The 23,025-nt window shown below is 45.6% G+C and overlaps 1 protein-coding gene and 2 long non-coding RNA genes across 4 annotated transcripts; 2 read left to right on the top strand and 1 right to left on the bottom strand.

The window, feature by feature from the left end:
* Positions 1 to 1,294: 1,294 nt before the first annotated feature.
* Positions 1,295 to 16,224, bottom strand: TUBB6 (tubulin beta 6 class V). Of its 2 annotated transcripts, none has more exons than XM_037134484.2 (4): positions 16,143 to 16,224; positions 15,189 to 15,297; positions 13,355 to 13,465; positions 1,295 to 2,796 (listed from the first exon to the last, which is right to left on the bottom strand). In XM_037134484.2, the coding sequence occupies exons 3-4, from the start codon at positions 13,413 to 13,415 to the stop codon at positions 1,733 to 1,735; spliced, it is 1,125 nt and encodes a 374-aa protein (XP_036990379.1). In that variant the 5' UTR covers positions 13,416 to 13,465; positions 15,189 to 15,297; positions 16,143 to 16,224; the 3' UTR covers positions 1,295 to 1,732. The 2 variants fall into 2 exon arrangements, with proteins under 2 accessions (XP_036990379.1, XP_036990380.2); XM_037134485.2 differs by lacking the exon at positions 16,143 to 16,224 and adding an exon at positions 15,694 to 15,830.
* Positions 2,746 to 4,438, top strand: LOC128627987 (uncharacterized). Its single transcript, XR_008392288.1, has 2 exons — positions 2,746 to 2,834; positions 4,154 to 4,438. It is a non-coding gene; the product is annotated as an uncharacterized LOC128627987 (long non-coding RNA).
* An 80-nt stretch (positions 16,225 to 16,304) lies between the features above and the next one.
* On the top strand, positions 16,305 to 19,923 carry LOC119041268 (uncharacterized). The gene is made up of 4 exons (XR_005081013.2): positions 16,305 to 16,583; positions 18,436 to 18,741; positions 19,234 to 19,311; positions 19,855 to 19,923. It is a non-coding gene; the product is annotated as an uncharacterized LOC119041268 (long non-coding RNA).
* Positions 19,924 to 23,025: the final 3,102 nt, after the last annotated feature.

Raw genomic sequence — 23,025 nt, 5'->3', positions numbered from 1 at the left:
AGTGGAGTGAAGAATTGTTTTAAGGCTGTAAGAGGACTCACTTGCCATCAAGATGTCTAGTGCACTGTTCTCCACATAAGCAGTAGACAAAGAGGAGACTAGATACTCTACTCCTTCCCCATCCCACTGCAGAGGTGCCAGTGTATGCTATTCTGGCCTCAGCTGGGAGGCTTCTGGGTGGAAAGTGAGTTGTGCCAAACATGAGTCACAATTCAGTATGAAAACTGACAAAGCTGTGTGTGAGGCTGAGTCAGATGGTAACCCACACCTGCAGCCCCCAGCTGGCCTCCTTATGGTCACACCTGTACTCCGGGGCATTCATGGTGGTGAGCATTACCTTTGTTGGGACCTAAACAGTGTGGCTCACAGCAGGTGCTCACAGCACATCTTTTTTAAGGTCAATCAAACCTAGCATGTTTCCAGGTTAGTTGGGGGTGGTAAGGTTTATTTTTACTGTAATTTCACAGAATAGTTCAGTTTTCTGCTGTCTGCTCAAGGCTGGGGCTTACTTAGCACAAGATAAATGCAGTTACTGCATGTGAGCTGTGGCACCACAGCACCAGGTGGGGCTAGGTCATGCTGTGAGGCAGCCCTAGATCTCAGTGGCTGCAAATGGCAAAGGCTCATTTCTCTTCTTGTCCAACAAAGTGGGGGGGGGGGAGCTTTGCTCAGGGAGATGCTGGGTCATCTACAGGAGAAGTCACAGGTTCACAGCTAACTTTGGCAATGTTTGCCGATTACTAATAGCGAGGTCCTGTTCTATGGAACTTTACTTTGCAAGACCTCTTAGAGAAGTTGTGGCTAATTTACAGGAACCATAAAAATAATTGTTACACAGAAAATTTCACCCTCCCTGCTGGGCTGGGCCAGTGGCCTGGGTTCCTCGTCTGAGAACTCACTGAAGGAAGCTCAACAGCTCTTGGAAACCTACCCTACTCCGTACCCTCTCACCCACCGAGGGCTTGCTGCAAGTGGGATTTTCTGTGGCTCCTCTGGCAAAGTTCAGCTGGGTTGTCAGAAAAGCCCAGGGCCTACTAGCCCAGGATATAACCTAGGGAGGTGACAAATTCTGTGGGAGGTCTAAATGCTGGTTGCAAATGTGGATGAAAGGCTGTTTAATTACACAGGTGTTATTACTGTTAGGCTCAGAATTCTGGCTACCACCCTTAAAGCCTGCAATTCAAGAAAAGCCTTTCAGTTCTTTTGGTGAGCTGCAGGGGCAGTTCATTCCGCAAGGCATTAGAGAGCTGAGCAACCACTGAAATAATGCAAAGTAACAAATTATAAAACAGGCTGGAAGAGACAAAACAGTTTTAGTGTTTTATTATGAATAGATTGTGTCAAAGGTTAATATTGCATTTTCAATATAAGGCAACACTGCACAGCTTCATTTCAAAGGATGAAAAACCACTAACTACTCTGCTGTTCTCAGACATGGTTGAACTCTTACAGAAGGTGAGGTTTATTTGTTTAGCCCTTTATTGGTGGCCTATTATTTGTTTTAAATTGTCCAGTAGAAAATGTTGCTAGTCTGATCTGGCTGGGTTGGACTGCCAATTCTTTTCTATTTGAATGTGCTTTCTTTATTCTAGATGACTGGGTACAATTTTATTGCATTTGGGAGGGGCCTGCACCCATACATTAAGACCAGTTCATCATTTGCTGGCCATTAGAATTAAGACACATCAAAATTAAAGAAAATCTGCATTGTATTTGAAACAGGAGCACTCTTCTATTCATTGATCTCTTCTTCATCATCTTCAAAAGCTTCTTCACCATCATTGGCCGTAGCTTCTTGATACTGCTGGTATTCAGACACCAGGTCGTTCATGTTGCTCTCTGCTTCTGTGAACTCCATCTCATCCATGCCCTCCCCTGTAAACCAGTGCAAGAAGGCCTTCCGGCGGAACATGGCAGAAAACTGCTCCGAGATGCGCTTGAATAGCTCCTGGATGGCTGTGCTGTTACCGATGAAGGTGGAGGCCATCTTGAGGCCTCGAGGAGGGATGTCGCACACGGCCACCTTGACGTTGTTGGGGATCCACTCCACAAAGTAGCTACTATTCTTGTTCTGGATAGCCAGCATCTGCTCGTCCACCTCCTTCATGGACATGGGGCCACGGAAGACAGTGGCCACAGTCAGGTAGCGCCCATGTCTTGGATCACAGGCTGCCATCATGTTCTTGGCATCAAACATTTGCTGAGTCAGTTCGGGCACTGTCAGGGCCCGGTACTGCTGACTGCCTCTGGCTGTCAGGGGGGCAAAGCCAGGCATGAAGAAGTGGAGGCGGGGAAAAGGGACCATGTTCACAGCAAGCTTTCGGAGGTCAGCGTTGAGCTGGCCAGGGAAGCGTAGTGAGGTGGTGACCCCACTCATGGTGGCTGACACCAGGTGGTTGAGGTCTCCATAAGTTGGAGTGGTCAGCTTCAGGGTGCGGAAGCAGATGTCATACAGAGCCTCATTGTCGATGCAGTAGGTCTCATCTGTGTTCTCCACTAGCTGGTGGACTGACAAGGTGGCATTGTACGGCTCCACCACTGTGTCCGAGACCTTGGGGGAGGGCATGACGCTGAAGGTGTTCATAATCCTATCGGGATACTCCTCTCTGATTTTGCTGATGAGCAGTGTGCCCATGCCCGACCCTGTTCCTCCTCCCAGGGAGTGGGTGAGCTGGAAGCCCTGCAGGCAGTCACAGTGCTCACACTCTTTCCTCACCACGTCGAGCACCGAATCTACCAGCTCTGCTCCTTCTGTGTAATGACCCTTTGCCCAGTTGTTCCCTGCACCGGTTTGTCCTGTAATAAGCAAGAGTAGAGAATGCAACTTAAATAAGGTGAGACAGAAATTGCTCATGGATATTAATACTTTTCAATGGTGTTAAAAAATGTGTTATGAGACGATTAGATAATACGGTATCCGCCGGTCAGTGGGCAGGGACACAGGCACCCACCAGTCCCAATGCGGAGCACATAACTTAGTATCAGTGAAGACGAGTTAAAGTCCTATCAATTTTTAAGGTGGACATGTTTTGACCAGGTAATTTCCATTTTTATTTTTTGATAGGTAATTCTCACACATGGTAAAAGTCAAAGGGGACATAATATATACATTAATCTCTTCCCTCTCAAGTTTTCTGAATTTTGTACTATGTACATTTTCTTTTAGAAACAGTAATATTTTTCATGTTAATGGAGTCCCTCATTTATCATCCAGAATTACTGTTGCAAAATCTTCTGAGCACCAACTATTTATGTGGCACCTGTAATTAGCACAGGAAGTGATTCCTGCCCTCAGACTGCTTCCAGCCCAGTGCTGGTAAGGAAGTGAACATACCTGAAAGATTTTTGTATTTTTATCCAAATAGTTCAAATAACTAGCAAGAGACCTTCTAGTTAAGTCTGTTTTCTGCACAGTGGTGCATTTTCCCCACCTACTTGTTTGTGTCTTACTTTGTGAAAGAAATTTTGCATCTGAAAGGTTGTCTCTTAAATTTAAGATCCTCTCAGCTTGTTTCATTATAAAATTGAAGGTCTATTGGTAGTGAAGGTCTCTTTCCCAAGCTGTATAAATAATACAGGCATGTGTGTGTATGAAAAGCTGCACTTATAAAGACACGATAAAAAGGACAGGGAGGGACTTACCTAGTTTTTGCTTTCTTATAATGCAGTGCTCTTCAAACAGAGCTCTGTAGCACTGAAAATACTACAAATACTATAAATACTGAAAACACTATAAAACTACATACCCCCTCATACAGTTTTAAGTTGACATCCACTTTGTCTTCATAAATTCAAATAGTTGTAAATGACACAATTTTAATGTCTAGGGCACTATAGCTACTCTCTTTTAAAAACAACTTACATCATTCTGTTACATGTATCCAATAGAGTATATAAAAATCAGAAGTAAATTGTAAGTTGAAACTGATTGTTGTTAAATTCCTAAGATCACAAGATGTTAAAAATACATTGTAACTTTTTCAATTAGTTTATCTAAAGATGAATATTAAATATTGCAATAATGAGTCAAAATTTGGCATCAAGTTTTGATTTTACATGTATGTTGAAAAATATATATGCACACATGTAACATAAATATGTAAATGTGAACAAACTATGTTTTAACAATGTCATTTAATTATTTGATCTTCAGAGCTACACGCCAAAAAATCAAATAGTTGATCTATAATCACAGAGGCATGGACACATGGAACAGACTGATGGCTGTCAGAGGGGAGCGGAAGAGGGGACTCGATGAAAGATGGTGAAGGGACCAGCCAAAGAACATATGTATAACCCATGGACACTCAACAGTGTGGTGATGGCCTGGAGGAAGGGGGAGCAGGGGCTGGGAGGAGGGTCACAAAACGGGGAAAATTTGGGACATGTGCAATAGTATCAATGAAAATAAAGAAAAAATAAAGTTGCTATGACCTTTCCTAGTCTTTAAAAAAGTATTTTTTAATTATATTTTCAGCCAAAAACTCACTCTTGTTGAAAGCAGAATTGGAAATATCTCACTTGGATCAGTCATTCTTTCCTTCTGTTTCTGGGAGATACCGAAAGGCTTTCCCAAGACTCACCAAATTCTAACTCTTTCACTGAAAGGCATTTTGTTTAATCCAATATACTTCGAGTTGGGAAAATGGAAATAATACCAGTAGAACTTTCTTTTAATGAAATGTTTAAAAATATTTTTTCATTCCGCCAAGATGGAGGTGTAGGTGGAACCACCTTGCCTCTGTGCACAACCAAATCTAAGAACAACTATTTTTAACAACAATAAACACAACCAAGCCACACAGAAAATCGACAGTACGGAGTCCAAAGACAATGAAATGCTCAGCTAAACCGGTAAGAGAAGCGAAGCCAGCAGCGGAGCGGGCTAGCTACGGGAGCACACAGGGAAGAGGCGCGGCGGGCTGTCTGCGTGCGGATAAACCAGTGAGAAGGGAAGCCTGCGTGGGGCAGCAGGCTCGCACAATTCCGATCGGATAAACAGGCCCGGGGCAAGTGGTGTGACTGGATGGACTGGGCTAGCGGAGAGGACCACCATGGCTCCCTCTGACCACGCCCCCACACACAGCGTCACAAACCAGCGACCTGGGTCGCCCCGTCCTGGTAAACAACTAAGGCTTCGCTCTGCTTACTTAACGGCACGAATAGACCAAAAATGGCTCTAGGACAACTCAGAGCCCCAGAACCGATAGATCTAAGCGACGAAGAAATAGCCAGTCTTTCTGATGCACAGTTAAAAACACTGGTTATCAGGATCCTTACAGAACTGGTTGATTTTAGTCACAAATTAGAGAAACATATGGAAGCTAAACTAATTGAAATGAATGGTAATACAAAGGAAACCAATAGTAATGGAAAGGAGATTGGGACTCAAATCAAGGGAGTGGACCAGAAGGAAGGAAAAAAATGATCAAACAGAAAAGAATTAAGAAATGAGAATTCAGAAAAATGAGGAGAAGCTTAGGAACCTCTAGGACATATTTAAACGTTCCAACATCTGAATTATAGGGGTACCAGAAGGGGAAGAGTCACGAGTGGAAACCTTATTTGAACAAATAATAAAAGAGAACTTCCCCGTTCTGGCAGAGGGAAATAGACTTCCAGGAAATCCAGGAAGCTCAGAGAGTCCCAAAGAAGTTGGACCCAAGAAGGAACACACCAAGACACATCATCATTACATTAGCCAAGATTAAAATGAAGGAGAGAATCCTAGAAGCAGCAAGAGCTAAGGGGACAGTCACCTACAAAGGAGTTCCCATCAGATTGTCAGCTGATTTCTCAAAAGAGACCTCACAGGCAAGAAGGGGCTGGAAAGAGGTATTCCAAGTCATGAAAACCAAAGACCTACAACCAAGATTGCTCTACCCAGCAAAGTTTTCATTTAGAATGGAAGGACAGATAAAGTGCTTCTCAGATAAGACCAAATTCAAGGAGTTCATCATCACCAAGCCCTTATTATATGAAATGTTAAAGGGACTTACCTAAGAAAAAGAAGATAAAAAAGATGAACAGTGAAAGGACAGCAAAGCTCACAGTTATTAAGAACCACACCTAAAACAAAAGCAAACTAAGAGGACAGCTAGATCAGGAGTGGAACCATAGAAATGAAGATCACATGGAGGGTTAGCAACAGGGGAGTGGGAGGAGGAGAAGGGGGGAGAAGGTACAGAAAATAAGTAGCATAGACAGTAGATAGAAAATAGATAGGGGGGAGGGTAAGAATAGTAGGGGAAATACAGAATCTAAAGAATTTGAGACACGTGTTCATGAACTAAAGGGGGAAATGGTGGGGGAGGGGTATGCAGGGTGGAGGGGAATGGAGGGGGGGAATAGAACAAATGTAATGGCATAATCAATAAAAAAGTTAAAAAAAATAAAAATAAAAAATATTTTTTCAATGTTTAGGTTGCAATTTTTGCTTATTTGAATTATAAATACTACTTGTATAATCTAATTGGCAAAGGCAGTCCTCATCATTAGAGTCATCCTCCAATTAGACACACTGTTAGAAAAACATGACTTTATTTTTAAATTCAAATAAACAGGTTAACATGCATTTCAAGGACTATTAGGAGAAAACCACTGAGAACTAAATTCTAGAGCATACTATAAAATAAAATGTGAAAACAAGATACTGCTATTTCTCGTTCCTTTAACTGGTGAAAAAAATAATATATAGCTAAAATTGTAAGTTAATTAGCAAGCAAAGAAGGTAATTAAAAAGCATTCTGTTTCTTTAGTAAATGGGCATATCAAACTCTGATGTTGAAAGGAAGAACCATGTATAAAAAAGTAAATCTGTAAGCACCCTGATCAGATTTTTCCCTCCATATTGAAAGAGACCAGGACACACTGCTGAAAGCAGGAGTTGGGTAGCCAATTTGATAGCCTCAAGTGGACAGAAGCGAAAGGAGACAGATGCCAAGGCCTGTTTGTCCTTCTGCTCTGGTACAGGACACTGCTGGTACTGCACTGTATAGACCTCTCCCCACTTATTCTTCAGGTGTTAACTTGACTTTAGCCTACACCCAGCTGGTGGTGAGAATTCACAGCCACTGCCTGAAGACCAGCTTCTCCGCTCTGTACATGGGCAGGTCCATACCTGATGCTGCATACCAGAAGGGGAAGCTGAGGTAGGCAACAGTGACCCCAAGGCTCCTTCTTGAGACCAGCCTTGTGCTACATCACCTAAGATGAATAGATGAAGGGCTCTTGTGCACTACATCACGTGGGAGCCTCTCACAGTGAGGTTTGCTGATGAGTACCAATGGGTTCTGCATTGTACTCAAGGTTTTAATCTTGGGCAAATGAGTCATCTTAAATTTTTTGTATCTTCCACAGCATTTATCAGTGCTAAACATTATGGTCTTAACAGAAGTCTAAAACAAGAAAAAACGCCTAATTCTGTGATTCTTCAGTAATTTTATTTATTATACTTTATTGATTATGCTATTATAGCTGTCCTGCTTTTTGCCCCTCCTCCACCCAGCACCCTCCACTTCCTCAGGCAATGCCCCCACCATTGAGTCATGCATTTAAGTTCTTCAGCTACTCTGTTTCCTATAATGTACTGTACATCCCCATAGCCATCCTGTACCTATTTATTTGTACTTCTTAATCCCCTCACTTCTTCACCCATTCCCTCATATCCTCCTCCCAGCTAGCAACCAGCAAAACATTATCTGTACCCATGATTCTGTCTTGTTTGCTTACTTCATTTTTTTAGATTCAATAGTTGATAGACTTGTATTTTTTTGACATTTTATTGTTCATAGTTTTGACCTTCTTTTCCTTAAATAAGCTCTCTTAATATTTCATATAGTAATGATTTGGTGATGATGAACTCCTTTAATTTTTTTCTTGTCTGGAAGCTCTTTATCTGTCCTTCAATTCTAAATGATCGCTTTGCTGGGCAGAGCAATCTTGACCATAGTTCCTTGCTTTTCATGACTTTTGAGTATTTCTTGCCAATACCTTCTAGCATGCAAAGTCTCTTTTGAGAAATCAGCTGACAGTCTTATGGGAACTCCTCTGTAGGTAACTAACTGCTTTTCTCTTGCTGTTTTTAAGATTCTCTCATTATCTTTAACCTTTGGCATTTTAATTAGAATGTATCTTGGAGTGGGCCTCTTTGTATCCATCATAATTGGGACTCTGTACTTCCTGGACTTGCATGTCTATTGCCTTCAGCGAATTAGGTAAGTTTTCTTTCATTATTTTTTTCAAATATATTTCCTGCTGGCAGCTTCTTCTCCTTCTGGCACCTCTATGTTGGATTGCACAGGCCGCTTCCTTGTTTTTTTGGATTCTCTTTTCTTCTTGTTCTGATTGGTTGTTTTTTGCTTCCTTATGTTCCACATCATTGATCTGATTCTCGGCTTCATCCACCCTGTTGTTTTCCTGTAAATTGTTTTATTTTAATTAGTGTAATCCTTCATTTCCGACTGGATCTTTTTCATGATGCTGAGGTCCTCACTACGTTTCTTGAGCATCCTTATAAAGTTTTTTGACTCTGTATCTGATAGGTTGCTTTTGTTTAGCTCTTTTCCTGGAGTTCTGATCTGTTCTTTCATTTGGACCATGTTTGTCTCTTTTGGCAGCCTCTTGTGTTTCTTTGTATTAGAGCTGCTATGACTCCTTTTCTTGGTAACATGGCCTAATGTAGTAGGTGTCCTATAGGATCCAGTGGCACAGCCTCCACTATCAACCAAGCCATGTACTGAAGGTACACTCTTCATGTGGGCTGAGTACATCCTCTCCTTATAGGTGAGCCTTGGTTGCTGTTGGCAGGTCAATGGGAAGGATTTACCTGGGCAAATCAACTGCAAGGACTGGATGTGACCACTGACCAACCTCTACCTTGCATGGAGGATCCACTGTGTGGGGAAAGGGTGGTGGCACTCTGATGTGGTCTGTAGCTGTCCATTAGGTGCACAGGCTCTGAGATTTCCTAGGTGGTGCAGGCCAAGGTCAGCCCCCACCTGTGTTTTGCCTGGGGCCACCCTGCCTGAGCTATAAGCAATCTGAGATGGCTGCTACTTGTGCTGGGCCTGGAGCTCACTGTGGCCAGCTGTTGTTTCAGAGGATTTAGGAAGTTGTGAAGCATAAGCCAAGACCAGCTATTCACTTGGGAAAGCAGCTTGGGTGGGCCCTAAATTTGGGTGGGGCGGAGTCTCTGGGGATCTCCAAGGCAGGCCTTTGTGTTAGCCAGGTCGATGGAGTCGCAGATGTGCACCAGCTTGCCAGCTCTGTGGAGGGAGGGTTTAGAAAAGGGACAATGGCCTCTGCTTGCCCTGATGCCAGACACTTCAGTTTCTCCCTGTGTAACAATGGTGCCTTTCAAGCTGCTACCCTGGTGCTGGTGCTCAGAAAGAGTGAGTCTGATGTGTGGGTTCTTTAAGAGGAACTGCTTGGGGCTCCAGCAGTTTCTTCTACCAACTCAATTCCTGCTGGTTTTTGCAGCAGAAATTGTAAGGACTTATCTTCCTGGCACAGGAACCCTGGGCTAGGGTGCCTGGTGTGGGGCTCGGACGCCTCACTCCCAAGATATCCCTTCTGAATTTTTATCCACCACATGTGGGTGAGGGACCAGAGCATTCTGCTTCTGCACCCCTCCTACCAGTCTGGAAGGATGCGGTTTCTTTAATTCCATAGTTTTCAGTCTTCCATTTAGCTCAATTTCTGATCATTTTGAGTGATGGTTGTTCTATATTTTAGCTATGATTTTGATGTGGTGTGCACAGAGGTGGGCCATGTCTGTCTACACCACCATCTTGACTGGAAATCCTCAATTCTTCAGTAATTTTAAAATGTACTGACACTTTCCCTGGCCCATGTGACTTGGATGGAGCCTTGTCCCATGACTAAAGGGTTGCTGGTTTGACTTCTGGTCAGGGCACATACCTACGTTAGGGGGTTTGATCGCTGGTCAGGGTGCACATGGGAGGAAATCAATCAATGCCTCTCTCTTGCATCGATGTTTCTCTCTCTCTAAAAGCAATGAAAAAATATCCTCGGCCTCCCCCTGTATTTGTCTGCCTTAGCCCCACCTTATAAGTGAGCTCAGCCTCACTCCTGTGGTCTTTGCCCCATTTGTCTGGTCAAAGGCACCAAGGCAATTGGCATGGCAGGGCCTATGGCTCAAAGTAAATGATGCAGATATATCTATTTAATAATAAACTATGAAAACGGTCCCTCTGAGCCTGCATCAGACTCTGTGGGCACTGGCCACTTCAGCCCCCTCAGGTGGCCATTTACTCGACTAGAAGGTAACTGTTCTCTTACTTTTTCTTCCCACCCAACTGAGTCACACAATGAAACCTGGCTGACCACCTACTCTTACCAGGGTCAAAAATGGTAAGAGTAGCTGTGGCAAGCCCACTGTCCTTCCTATGTCCCCACTAACTCCTGCCCATCCCCTCTCCACCCATTCCAGCAGACAGCAGCTCGGCCAGACCACGGCAGAGGCAGTGGGACAAATAAGCTTAGGGCTAGCCTTACACTCAGGGTTAGCCTTGTACCTGTGGCTCAGCACAGAACTATCATACCTGTGCAAAGCAAAGACTGAGTGTAGCTGTCACAAAAAAAACGCAGAAATGATTTCATTAAAATTGAGTAGAAACTAATAACTGAAAACAAAAAGGTGGCTGTAGGCAGATAGATCAGCACAGTAAATCAAGCTCCGTATAGCTGGTGTACAGAGATTCTGAACTTGACCCTTTTTCTTCCCTCAGCTCATATCATTCAACTTGGCTTCCTCAATATTTACAGCATGAATAGCCATGAAGTTTTCTCTGCTCTTGACAAAAGGAAGAAGCTGGTGGCTTCTGAAAATATTTTGCCACTGTCTCATAGCAACAGATGTTCCCAGTTAAATATTTGGGGGTTATGAGTTGAACATCTTCTTAATGCAACGTTGTGACATTAATCAGTGGCTCCAGATCGTAGAACTCAAGCCTATAATCTCTAAGCTTTGGCAGTTGGGCTGCAACAGATCTGCAGGGTTTTCACAGAGTCCTGGTTTACACCCTTTGGTTTATATACAACTTACCCCGAGGGATCGATTAATAAGCCTGAAGGCTATGTATGTGCCTTTTGACCTAAATTTTGAAGAAAAAGGTACAAGTGCAGAAAGAGGCTTAAAGGAAAATTTCTCTCTCTGGTATTTCATTTTCTCCTACAAGAACCTTTCCCACTATCTAATAGGCACAACTGTGATGCAGGTAGCAATTTGTGAAGAAAAAGGTTTTTTAAAAAACTATATCCATGTTCAAATCTCAAATGCAGGTAATTTTCACTTTTAGAATTATGTGTACTTCGTCTGTTTTTTAAAAGCATTTCAAACTATATCTGAAAATGGAATAATACTGGTTTACTCTAATTTACCGACTCTGAAACTATGATCTAGAAAGCCACCTCCCATTTACAGACAACTCTGCCTCTTTGAGTAACTGGAGAGTGCCATAAAAACAACTGTTTAGCAAAACAATGCAGTATGTTCATACATTCCACAAAATAAATGTACTGTTTTAACAAAAGAAGCATATTCACTTAAGCAATTCACAATTCTTAATAAAAAGAGCATCATTAAAAAATTACTATCCAATATTTCACATCAGTGCAGTGTGTTAAAATTTTTAAATATTCTGAATCAAAAATAGGTATACATGTTCTAGAAGAAACAAAGATACAAGAAGTAATCCTGGACACAGTGTACATGTCAAATGTCATTTCTAACATTTTTTAAGGTTTACAAGGATAGTAAATTAGATCATTATTTGTTTACTATAGTTCTTAATTTGTTCTTAAACTTTTTGATTCCCATTTACTGACACCTAGAAAGAAGAGACCAAACCTTTTGTATACTCCCAATATTTGGTTCAAATAAATAAAACCAAAGAAAACTTCCACAATTCCTGAAGCTGCTACTCTGAGAAACTAGCTTATTACAACTCCAAACTTCAGCAGTTTGTAATAATTCAATTACGTAAAAATCAGTTCACGGTTATGACTCTCTTTAAAACCTCAAATGCCCTGGCTGTGCAGGAGGAATGGCCGAGGGTGAGGCCTGGCTCCTGAGCAAGACGTCTGGACTGGAAGAGGGAGAAAGTAAAGCAGAGAAGGTGCATGGCCTCTGGTGTCCTGCTCGAGACGTTCTCCAGAGAGTGCATCAACAGATGCCATAGTCTCATCTATGACATTTATGACAGACTTAAGCCATGTAAAAGGATATAGAGTCATGTAATAAATATCTACTTACATAAAAATGTTACATGAAGACCAGTATAACATCTATAATTTAGAACATCTTAAATTTAAACAATGTACAGTAGAATACATGTTTTCCTTTCTCTCCAAAAGCAGTTGAATGTATGTGTGTGCGTGCCTGTGTTTTGGCTAACCAACCTCCATGGGAACAGGGTTCAGCAAGTTGCATTTTAATATTGTGTCTTCAGATTTCTTTATGTGTGAGCCCTGTTTATTTGTGCTTGGGGCCATTATGGTCTCTAGTCCAGTGAAAGGTAAAGAATATAAATGTTGTGGAACGTAAAAACATTGGCAATTTAGGTTTTCTGATTTAAGAAAAGGGATACCAAAGTGCTGATCTACTTGAAATATTAAAGGTGGAAAAACCTTTCAACAAGTTGTTATCAGAAATTTCACCTGTGCCTTTGGTTGTGTGGGTTGTCATGGTGATAGGAAAGCAGATGATACCCAGAGGACACATAAACTCTTTGTGAATGTTCATCTTCCTGAGTCACCTTTCTAACATGTCACTGCCGGATTCAAGTACAGTGTAATCAACTCATATACCAATAAAATCTTTCAAGATTCTGTATCCTCTTGTATACTTTGAAGTAGTCTTGACTCTAAAAACCATGGCTACAGGGTGATGGAGGCTGGTAACACTAACAGTGCCAATTATTTTATATAATTTTCTTTAGGAGTTTACAGAGGAGAAGGTAATATTATCATTTTTTCTTTATGTAGAAGGGAGGGGTAGAGTTGCCCAATTGTAATAAAAAAACTTATATGGTAACAGTCTTTAGAACAGAAGCAGAACATTTTGAAGTTTAAAAGATGGGCAATATTATCATAATGATTTATGAAGAAAATTAATATCTAAAGTTTTTTTAAAAATAAAGAACTACCAGATTAAGCATTTCATTTAGAGATACAGAGGTTATTTTTCCAATAAAAAATATAAAAGTTAACAGGTGCTTTTGATGAGGCTGGGGACTGTTGATTTCCACTCCAAACTTTTCTGTGCCATGTGATGTTTTTAATCTTGCACATAATTTAAAAGTAGGAAAAAAGCGGGAAAGATGGAACCTACCGAAGATGAAGTTGTCAGGCCGGAAGAGCTGCCCAAAAGGCCCAGACCGCACACTGTCCATGGTGCCGGGTTCCAAGTCCACCAGGGCGGCCCTGGGCACATATTTCTGAGCTAGAAGAGAACAAAGCCCACCCACAAAACGTCAATTTCTGGTTTCTAAAGTAATGGAGTTCCTCAGAGCAAGTCCCACCAGCTCAGATGCCTGGAATGTATGAAGCAGGATTTCATTTAGAATCACAGCACTGGGATTTCATTAGCACTGGGAGAACACAATTCCACCCTTGAATTGTTCAGATGAGGAAACCAGCCCAGGAATGAATGGGCAGAGGGAATTCCAGGAATAAATAAGCAGGGTGAGAAATCAGGTCTTCTGACTTCCTGCCTCCTGTATTTTCCAGTTCACCCTAACACTCCATTCCTGTTGGTCAGTTTTGCCTTTTTAGCTCCATGGAAATAAACTGTATCTGTTGAGGCAAATTGCCATGCTGCTGTGATGATCTTTCTGCTTTTTGGCACCTCCCTCACGTGCACACACACAAGGAACCCAAGCTACGGTTGTTAACACCTCATTCTAGTTACCATTCCATGGGCCATTTCCCAAGAGACACTCTCATTTATAAGTGAGTGCTTGCTCCTGTGTAGCATTTTCATTGTTAAGTACACTTTTGTGCCAGTTGGGCAATAAATTGTTCCCAGTGAGGATGAGGTTAATAGGATTGCACACAGGAAGTGCTCTTCAACTTCTGTCCAGTTATGCACACACCCAATTGAAGAAAGGATGTAACTAAGCTGGACCTAAGGGTTAACAGGAAGTGCAGTGTGTACTGGAATTTTCCTTAGAGCTATCTAGCAACTTCATCTCCTAGGCCTGACTGTGACAGACCATTTGTCATAGCTACTCAATGAATAAATCCAGTTATTTCTGTGCTTTGCTCTTGTGTGGACAGGCAGCATGATTCCAAAAACTGAATGTGATTATCTCTCAAAATATGTGTTTGGTGTAGAAGGGCAGCATCTGTTATTTCCTGGGTGCTCTTTCAGTGTCTTAGCTTTTCGTTGTTTTGAAGGGCATGTACCTCATCTATCACACACACAAAAAAACCTTACAGAAATAATGTATACATATAGCTACAATACATATGAAGATATCCAGGACAGGGGGTAATACTTTCAAACTAAGCTAAACTACAGCTTGGATTTTTACTAAAGTTCACCAGACAATTAATTACCCAGAATTGTCTAGTTTCAGTTTCCAGAGAATGTAGTCTTTTTGGAGATTTGCAAGGGGCAGAAAAATCATTGTAAGGGAGTACTTTTCAGTTTAGCCAACAACCTCCATTAGGAGGTCATCTTAAACTGGAAAGAAAAAGGCTGGACATTACCAAGTTGATTTCACAACACTAATGGGTAGTCCCGTTCAAAAGCTCAGACCCGCGCAGAATTGGGCTGTTTGAAATAAACTGACAGCGCATTTCCCCGCCCTAGCGCGAGCTAGGGAGGAGCCAGGCATCCTGCTGTGTCCCAGGTGAAATTTTCCTAGAGCAAACTACCCTCCCGAGAAGGCGAGCCCAGAGCGCCAACTCGGGTCCGGGTCCGAGTGGAGAAGACAGGGGAAAGCTGGGGTCCCAGAGCGCGATGGCCGTGGTCCGGCGGGGAAGGGCACGGTCCGGGAGTGGGATGGCCGAGGCGGTGGCCGCGGTCGGGTCGGGCGATGGCCGGGATCGTGGAGAGGACTGGCGGGCTCCGGAGGGGAAGGGCGTGGTCGCGGGAGGGAACCATGGGGGGGGGAGGGCGGGGTCCCAGAGGTGGCGGGCAGGGACCCGCCGCTACTCACACGATGACTCATTGTAGTAGACGTTGATTCTCTCTAGTTGCAACGCGGAGTCACCTACGTAGCCTCCAGCTGGGTCGATACCGTGTTCATCGCTGATCACTTCCCAAAACTTTATGCAGGACAAGCAGGGGTGACACAGGGTCAGAACCCGGAGCTCCAGGCGCCTCCCCTCCACCCCCGCGGCTAACCCCAGGGCTGGCCCGGCCGCGAGGGGCGAGGGGCTGGGGGCGCGCGTCCGCCGCTGCCGAATTCCAGGCGCGCCTGAGCCTCCCGCGGCCGCTCCCAGCTAGAGTGGGGTGAGGGCCAGGGGGTCCTGGGTTGTGACGCCCCCGCCTCTGGGGGTGCCGCTCCTCCAGCCCTTCCTGGGTGCGGCGCGGGGCAGTACTTGGCTCCAGGGATCGAGGGGCACAGAACCCGCACCGAGGGTCCAGCCCAGACGCCCCAGGCCTGCAAGCTGCTCGCCCGCAGGGAAGCCCAATGTCCGCTCGCCCCTCGCCCGACCCACCTTGGTGCCTATCTGGTTCCCGCATTGGCCCGCCTGGATGTGCACGATCTCCCTCATGGCGGGCGCGAACTCTGCGCTGCCGGACCTCGCTCTTCTAACCGCGGAGGCTACTGAGGGCCAGCCGCACGCTCCGGGGACTCGACCCTCCTCCCGCCCTCATTTCCACCCCCCCGCCGCTGCCCTGACCAATGGCTGCGGGCCTCGCCTTCCCCCTCAGCGTCCCCTCCGCCCCAGCGGTTCGGGGCCCCTCCCTCCGCCCCTCCCTGCTCCCCCCTCCCGCTCGTCGGCCCCCGCCCCTGGCCGCAGGAGTCCCGGGCCCAGGAGTCCCGGGCCCAGGAGTCCCGGCCCCGGCGCCAAAGCCCGCCCCCCGCAGCCTGCAGCTCGCTGTTCCCAGGGTCTTCCTCCCGGGGCCGCCTCGACCCTGCTGGTTCCCAGAAGGGAGGACTAACCAGGAACAGCCGAAGGACCCCTTGTGCAGGCAGCCAGGCCGGGAAGTGAGCGGCTCCCTCGAGCGTAGAGTGGGAACTTAGTCGGGAGGGAGAAGGAAAAGACGAACGGCTCCCGCCCCTCCCCCACCCCATTTTGCTTCCTCGGTTGCTGATCCTCCCGGGAGGGAAACTGGAGACCTCTCGCCTTCAGACCTCCTGAGACTGGTGTCAAGAGTCGTCCCCCCCCCCCACGCCAGCCGCCAAGGGCGGGCGGGGTCCCACCCAGAGCGACTTTGGATAGGTCTCGGGACCGCGCGGGCCTAGCTGGGTGCACACGCTTCCCGCACGATCCGCGAGGTCGAATTACGAAAGCTGAGTTTTTCACAGTGACTCTGACCTCCCCCTTCCCCCTCACACACTCACTTCACCGCCCTCCGGGAGCCTTTCCATCTGCAACTACAGGTACCGTTCCATTCTGGTGACTCTGAGCCATTTGCAAAGGGCTTTGGTTGAAGTAAATACGTCCCGGGATCTGAAAGTGAACAACCTCCTGCACTGTGGTCTACGCAATCTCTCTGGAGTTAGTGATGGAAAGCGCTTTGCCCCTAGGAGGGCTCAGAGGGCTGGGCTCTAGCAGGCCATTCCCTCACCTTCCCTAGTCCTAGATGTGGGACTTCGTTTTGCCGTTGGCAGAGAGGCGTGCATGTGTGGATGTTGGATAAGTGCAATGCTGGAGGAGTGAGGACGATAGGAGGACAGTTTAATCCTACGCAGCTTGTCTTGCTTGTACAGAAAGGTGGGGGGATTCCCTGCAGAATGAACAAAGCTCTCCCTGGGAACTTGGAGATAATTCTGCTTTGCAAAGCATGGCGAGATATATATATATATATGTATAAAATCTTATTTTTAATGACACGATGCAGCCCTGACCTCTCTTTGAACTCCACCCTTTTCAGTTCCCAGTATTTGCTGGGAAGGCACTCCAGCAGGTAAATAAAATCTTCATTTGTTAGTGGCTTGTGTCTAGGGCCCTCTAGGTTCTGGGCCCCCTACCCTCCATGTGCAGTTGCCCTCTCCCCACCACACACCTGGGCCTTGCTGATGTTAGGCGTCCCAGAGGCATATTCCAAGACTCAAACACCTAGAACTCTCTCCAGTATGCTCCTATGGGCAACTCCAGCTGGCAAGGCTCACCCACTTGGCCACTGAGGCAAATAATGTATGCCAGGTACACTGTAAATCCAGATTCCTTCTAGGCATGAATTTGGTCTTTAGGGAGCAATAGTTCCTCTCCCAGGTCTTGTGTGGTAGAAAGGAATGACCACTAGATGGTGGTGAGTCAGGGTGACATGGAGTTCAATTCCACTCTTTCCAACTGGCTCTGTGTTAAGACACTTGAATTCTCTGGGATTCCGTTTACTTATTGGTAAAATGAAAGGATTTTCCTAAGGGACTTGATTCTGTGGAACCTTCAGTCTGAATGTGACCACAAAGACTTTTGCATGTGTTTTCCCATGTGAACACTTCAGGTGAGGAGACTGTAAACCTGGACTGCATCCCCTTCCAGACGGAGGGTTCTACAATTTGCACCAGCGATTTCTTTTTAGATATGCAAAAACTTTGGGGGAAATCCTAATGAGTGTGTATGTGGTTGGAAAGAGGTGAAGAACTTTTAAAAAAATTTCGGAGTTTCTCAAATGTTTCTAATTTTAGGTATTAATTCTTTAACCTCTGGATTCCTGCCCCACCCCCTCTCACTCCCCTTCTGTGCTGCTTTTATGCCTTCTTGTAAGTCCCCAAGTCTCTATTCACAGGACACTCCCAGAGAAGCAAGTGAGGCCAGAGCCTCACCCATGCTACCCTGGCAGACTAACAGCCTGAGATGACCCAGTTTAGACACATCCTAATTGTTCAAGTACATGCTCTCTTCATCAATCTACTGGTGCAGGGGAGTGGTGGGCCTATGGTTCCTCAGAGCATCTTTCCTCAGCTCTGGTCACTCAGTCCCTGAGAAATCAAGCCACCAGGCAACAACTTCATAGTTTGCTGAAATAGCCACATTTTCAATACTAATCATTGAGCGGGAATTTGAATCCAAGGTATCAATTCAGAATGTAGTGCCAGTGTGGCTTAAAGAATGCTGCTATAATCTGGACTCACTGGGGGAAAGTTGATTTATTGGAGTTTCAAGTGGACACTCTGTTGACTGGCACCCCAGCCTACCCACCCACACCATGGCGGGGGTGGGAGGTAGAGGGTTGGGGATGGATGTGCCTAAGGTGACTAAGGCTCAGTGTTACATTCTTTTGTACAGAACTTATGAAATCATCACAGTGACCCTCCAAGGTAGATATTATTGCAGATGATGCAACAGAGGATCAGAGTGGGCCTTGTCACCTTGCTGGCAAAAAGGAGTGAAAAGACTCCAACAAGAGTCTGATACCTGTCTCTTAATATTGATGGGACCAGAGCAAGAGTAAATGAATGTCTAAAGATAAAGAAGTTAAAAGTCAAGCTTACAAAAATCAGAGACTGCGTTCCCATCTGCAGAGTGGACAGGAACTATCAGCTATCTGTCTGTCCAAAGACAGACATTCCTATCTGCAAAGCAAGGCTCCAGGTAAAGACTCTCAAACACCCTGGGGATTTGCATGAAGTGTAGCCATGGGGGAGGGCTGACCTCCAGCCCCAACTTTCAGCTCATCCCCCTTTGTCCCCCTCCAGCCCTCACTCCAACTCTACATTACACTGGGAAGGGCCCCTGTGGACATCCCCGTTCTTAGCCCAAGCTCATCCTCCCCACCCACACAGCAGACCACCTGTTGGTGTGCATCGATGTCGCTGTCATCCACAGGAGGAATACACCCTGGAATCAGATTCAAGGAGTTTGGGCAGAGAGTCCTGAGGTCCTGGGTGCGAAAGCAGTGGCATGGGCCCTGGGGGGCCATATCCCAGCGGCTCTGTGTTTGGGTCTGAGGGTGATAACAGGCCTCCAGTTCTGCGGCATTGGTGCTCTCCGCAGCACGTGGCCTACGCCCTCCTGGCTGCTGGCTTCCCACCTCCCCCAGCCCCTCATCTTCTGTGCCCCTGATCACATTTCATTTCTCTTCAGAATGCCCCTCTTCTGCTTCCTCCACAATCATCCACCTGGAGTGAGGACTCTGGGATCCCTGCCGAGGTCTGGATACAGGTATTGAAAAGCATTCAGAATGTAGGAGATAGGAGCCAAGTTTCTGCCCCTTTCTCTGTTGCTGTGACAGAAGAGTTAAGGTCCCACTCCTCTCCAAATGCTGAGAAGTCCCTGAGGGACCAGGACAGGCTGGTGATGGCCACCATGGTTTTATTTTCAACTAAAACCCCAGATGTTGAATGTAATGATATCTGATCATTGTGCTTTTTATGTTATCTGACTCTTGGTGGAGAGTGTGGGTTCTTGGGAGGTGAGAGGCCATTCCACCTGTCAGCTGTGCAGGGAGAAGCAGGTGCTGGCACAGGAAATGGAGACTGAACCATGCTGTGGGAGGGGTGTGCAGTTATTCCACCCTCTGAGTATTGCCACCTGGGCTCCAAGCTCTGTGATGAACTCGCAACTGTCTTGTTTCGTGGGGTGAGCAGGCCCTGGCAACACAGCCACGCCCAGGGCAAGTGGGAAACCAGGGCCAATGCCAGTGGTGCCTGAAGGTAACTTGGACTCATACACTCAGGTCACTCCACCCAAGTCCTCATTTTACAGGGAGAAGAGTCGGTTGTACGGGTGGCCTGCAGACCTCTTAAATACCAACCTGTGTGTAGTGCAGTCTAGGTAAGTATATTTTCTTGGTTCCAATTCTTTCGAAAAATGGTATTTTATGATAGTACTGAAATATTGACCAGCCAGAACACCATGCTCACGGAACAAGTGGACATGAGAGTAACACCCATTCCGGAGGGTCTGGAGTGGGTGTGGTTGTGGCCTACCACAGTGTCAGGCCCTCTGGGAAACAGGCCTGCTTCTGTCCTTCACATGCTTTAGGATGAGCCAGAGGCTTCCTGCCTGCTCCCACCTCTTATGTGTAGCACAGAAGTCATAGAGCTTCTGATGTCTGCGGTTGTCATGGGAATTAGATAAGATAGCCTACACTGCAGGCATGCTGTGAACTCGCCAGGTGGCCCAGAGGTTACACAGACAAAAGGGGACCTTCCGGTGCTCTCCCTGACATCTGTAGGGCCTGGGATGAGTGTACCAATGGAGGCCCACCTTGTTTATCACTGTATTTAAGTTATCGTGTAATATTTATCCTCCACTTTAACCTTTGTACCTTTATGACACTCTGGAAAGCCAGGTTTGATTTAGAATTTTCTGATGCCACGTGACAGAATTCTCTGCAAGATGTGACAGAATGGGGCAGCTGGCTCCAGCCTTGACCTGACCCTCTTATCTTTGCTTTTGCAGCTGCACTCTGCACCAGGGGACCTTGTATGACTCTGGTACACACCTGAGACAGGTGTGTGCACTGCTAGGGAGGCCACAGGAGAGGAGCTCCAGCCCATGATACAGGCCAGCCACCTGGGTAGTGGCTGTTATGGTTCAGCACCCAGAGGGAGGTCTGGGAGGGAGGCACAAATCCCTTCACCCAAGGAAGACACAGTCTGTGGGGAACATGCTAGAGGAGAATCCAAGGCTGATGGAGCCCCTGAATGAGGGCTGACAGGAATGTAAGGAGGTACAGGCTCTCATGGGACCCTGGGAGCTGGGTCTCCCTTTTTTTAAACATTTCATCATTTTTTAATTTTTGCAGAAAGACCTATTAGTCCTTGTAGAAAATATTTGCTTCCCTTTAAAAATAGAGTCTTATGACAAGCTCTAAATTATGCATAAAATAGCCATAAAAACATAAAACAGTATACCTTTCCCAAATGCATATTAAGGAATTTACGCTGTAGTAACTAAATAGATTGCACTTACAGGCCAGGAGATAAAGGGTAAGGAAGGAGAAATTGAAGCAAAGTGTGTTTGTTGGGATAATTTTGATCAAGATAGCAAGAGGAGGAGCCAACAAAGCCACAAAATATCCTATATAAAAACACATTAAAAGGGATTTTGTAAACACATTCTTTGTAACAATGAAAAACAGAAGTCTGGTTCCTCCCTTTTGCACTCGGCTCCATGCTCACCTCGTTGCTGGAAGGCAGTGCTCCCAACTCAAAACTGTTGATTAATTTTCTAATTCTGGGGCTGAGAATTATGAGCATTTTTCTTTTTTAAAAATATATTTTCTGTGATGATGACATATCATCACATCTGTCCCATTTTTTTCTCCTCTGTACTCCCCTCCACCCTGCACCTCCCCTCCCACCATCATTCTGCCACCTTAGTTCATGTCCATGGGTCGTACATGTACATTCTTTGGCTTTCCTATTTCTTACACTATTCTTAACCTCCCCCTGTCTATTTTGTGCCTCCCATTTATGCTTCCTGTTCTCTGTACCCTTTTCCCCATTCTCTCCCCTCCCCCACCCACTTGATAACCCTCCATGTGATCTCCATTTCTGTGTTTCTGTTGCTGTTACAGTTGTTGACTTAGTTTTTGTTTTTGTTTTAGGTTCAGTTGTGAGTTTGTTGTCAATTATGGGCATTTTTCACTTCAAATGTGACCAGGACCATGAATATAATTTAATTAAGCTGTGACAGGAAGGTGGGTCACAGCAGCCACGTGGGATGTCGTGCTCTGGTTATTGCTCATTGAGGCATCACCTAATTTATCTCCATGTCAGTCACTTATTCCAGGGGGTCTTAACATTAAAGCCACATTGGAACTAAAATCCCCAACCGTGACAAGAGGAGCTTCCATTTCTGTGGTTGGTTGGGGGGGTGTCTCAGAAGAAGTGTGTATTTTGAGGAAGTTCTCAGGGGGGTTCGACATGCTTCCCAGTTTAAGAACCATGGTGTTTTTCCCTCCATATGAAGCCCACATTTATTAAGTGTCTACTATACACCCTGAATTACCCTTTCCTCAGCCAGACCCCGCCAGAGTGTTTCAGATAGCAGCAACAGGTATAGAACCGGGGCATAAAGCTCCTGACTGAATTACAAAGAGGCAGCGTGCCCCCATCTCCAGACAAAAGATACTAAGCTGTTCCACTGTTGACTAAGTACAGGGGCAGATGCAGCGTCATAAAAATGGTAATCTAGTAGCTAAGATACTAGCAAGTCTGTTAATAACTTCTGTGGGCGACTGTAACTGGAAGCCCCAGACACAAGACACAAGTTCTTTTCCAGTGCCTCCATCAGGTGCCACCCACTTCCTCAGATCCTTCATAGGCCATTGGGGGAGGGCAGGACCCCCCACAGGTCTAGGCAGAGTTTAACTCTCTTGGGAAGGAGAGGCTGGGTTCTGTGGAACTGCCATCAGTGGTCCAGGAGGCCCAGGCTCATGGGACTGACCAGGAAAATAGGGAATGTCCCCGAGGCCCACCACAAGGGTAACACCAAATAACAAGGCAAAGCACAGAAAGAGACCCTCTCCATGGCACGGCTACGCAGGGACGTGAAAGCTGAGGAAGGAGCAGAACACTGAGAAAACCCACCAGCATATGTTCACACAGTGAAGCAGTGTTCTGCAATAAAAGGGAATGGAGCACAGGTACGTGCTACAACGTGGATGAACGCTGCAAACAGTACGCTCAGTGAAAGAAGTGAGACCAAAAGCACACAGTACGTGATTCCACATATGTGAAGGGCAGAAAGTGGATTAGTAGTTGTCAGGTCTGGAGAGGATGAGGAGTGGAAGGTGACGGCTCAGAGGAGTGGGTGGGGCTCCTTCTTCGGGTGATGAAATTGTTCTAAAATGGATTGTGGGAATGGATGCCCAGCTCTGTGAATATGCTAAAAACCTGTGAATTGAACACTCTCCGTAAGTGAATT

This window comes from Artibeus jamaicensis, unplaced genomic scaffold (genome assembly GCF_021234435.1).
Source record: "Artibeus jamaicensis isolate MK-2021 breed Jamaican fruit bat unplaced genomic scaffold, CSHL_Jam_final contig_511, whole genome shotgun sequence".
Classification (NCBI taxonomy): Eukaryota; Metazoa; Chordata; class Mammalia; order Chiroptera; family Phyllostomidae; genus Artibeus; species Artibeus jamaicensis.
This window is presented reverse-complemented; position numbering and strand designations above follow the sequence as displayed.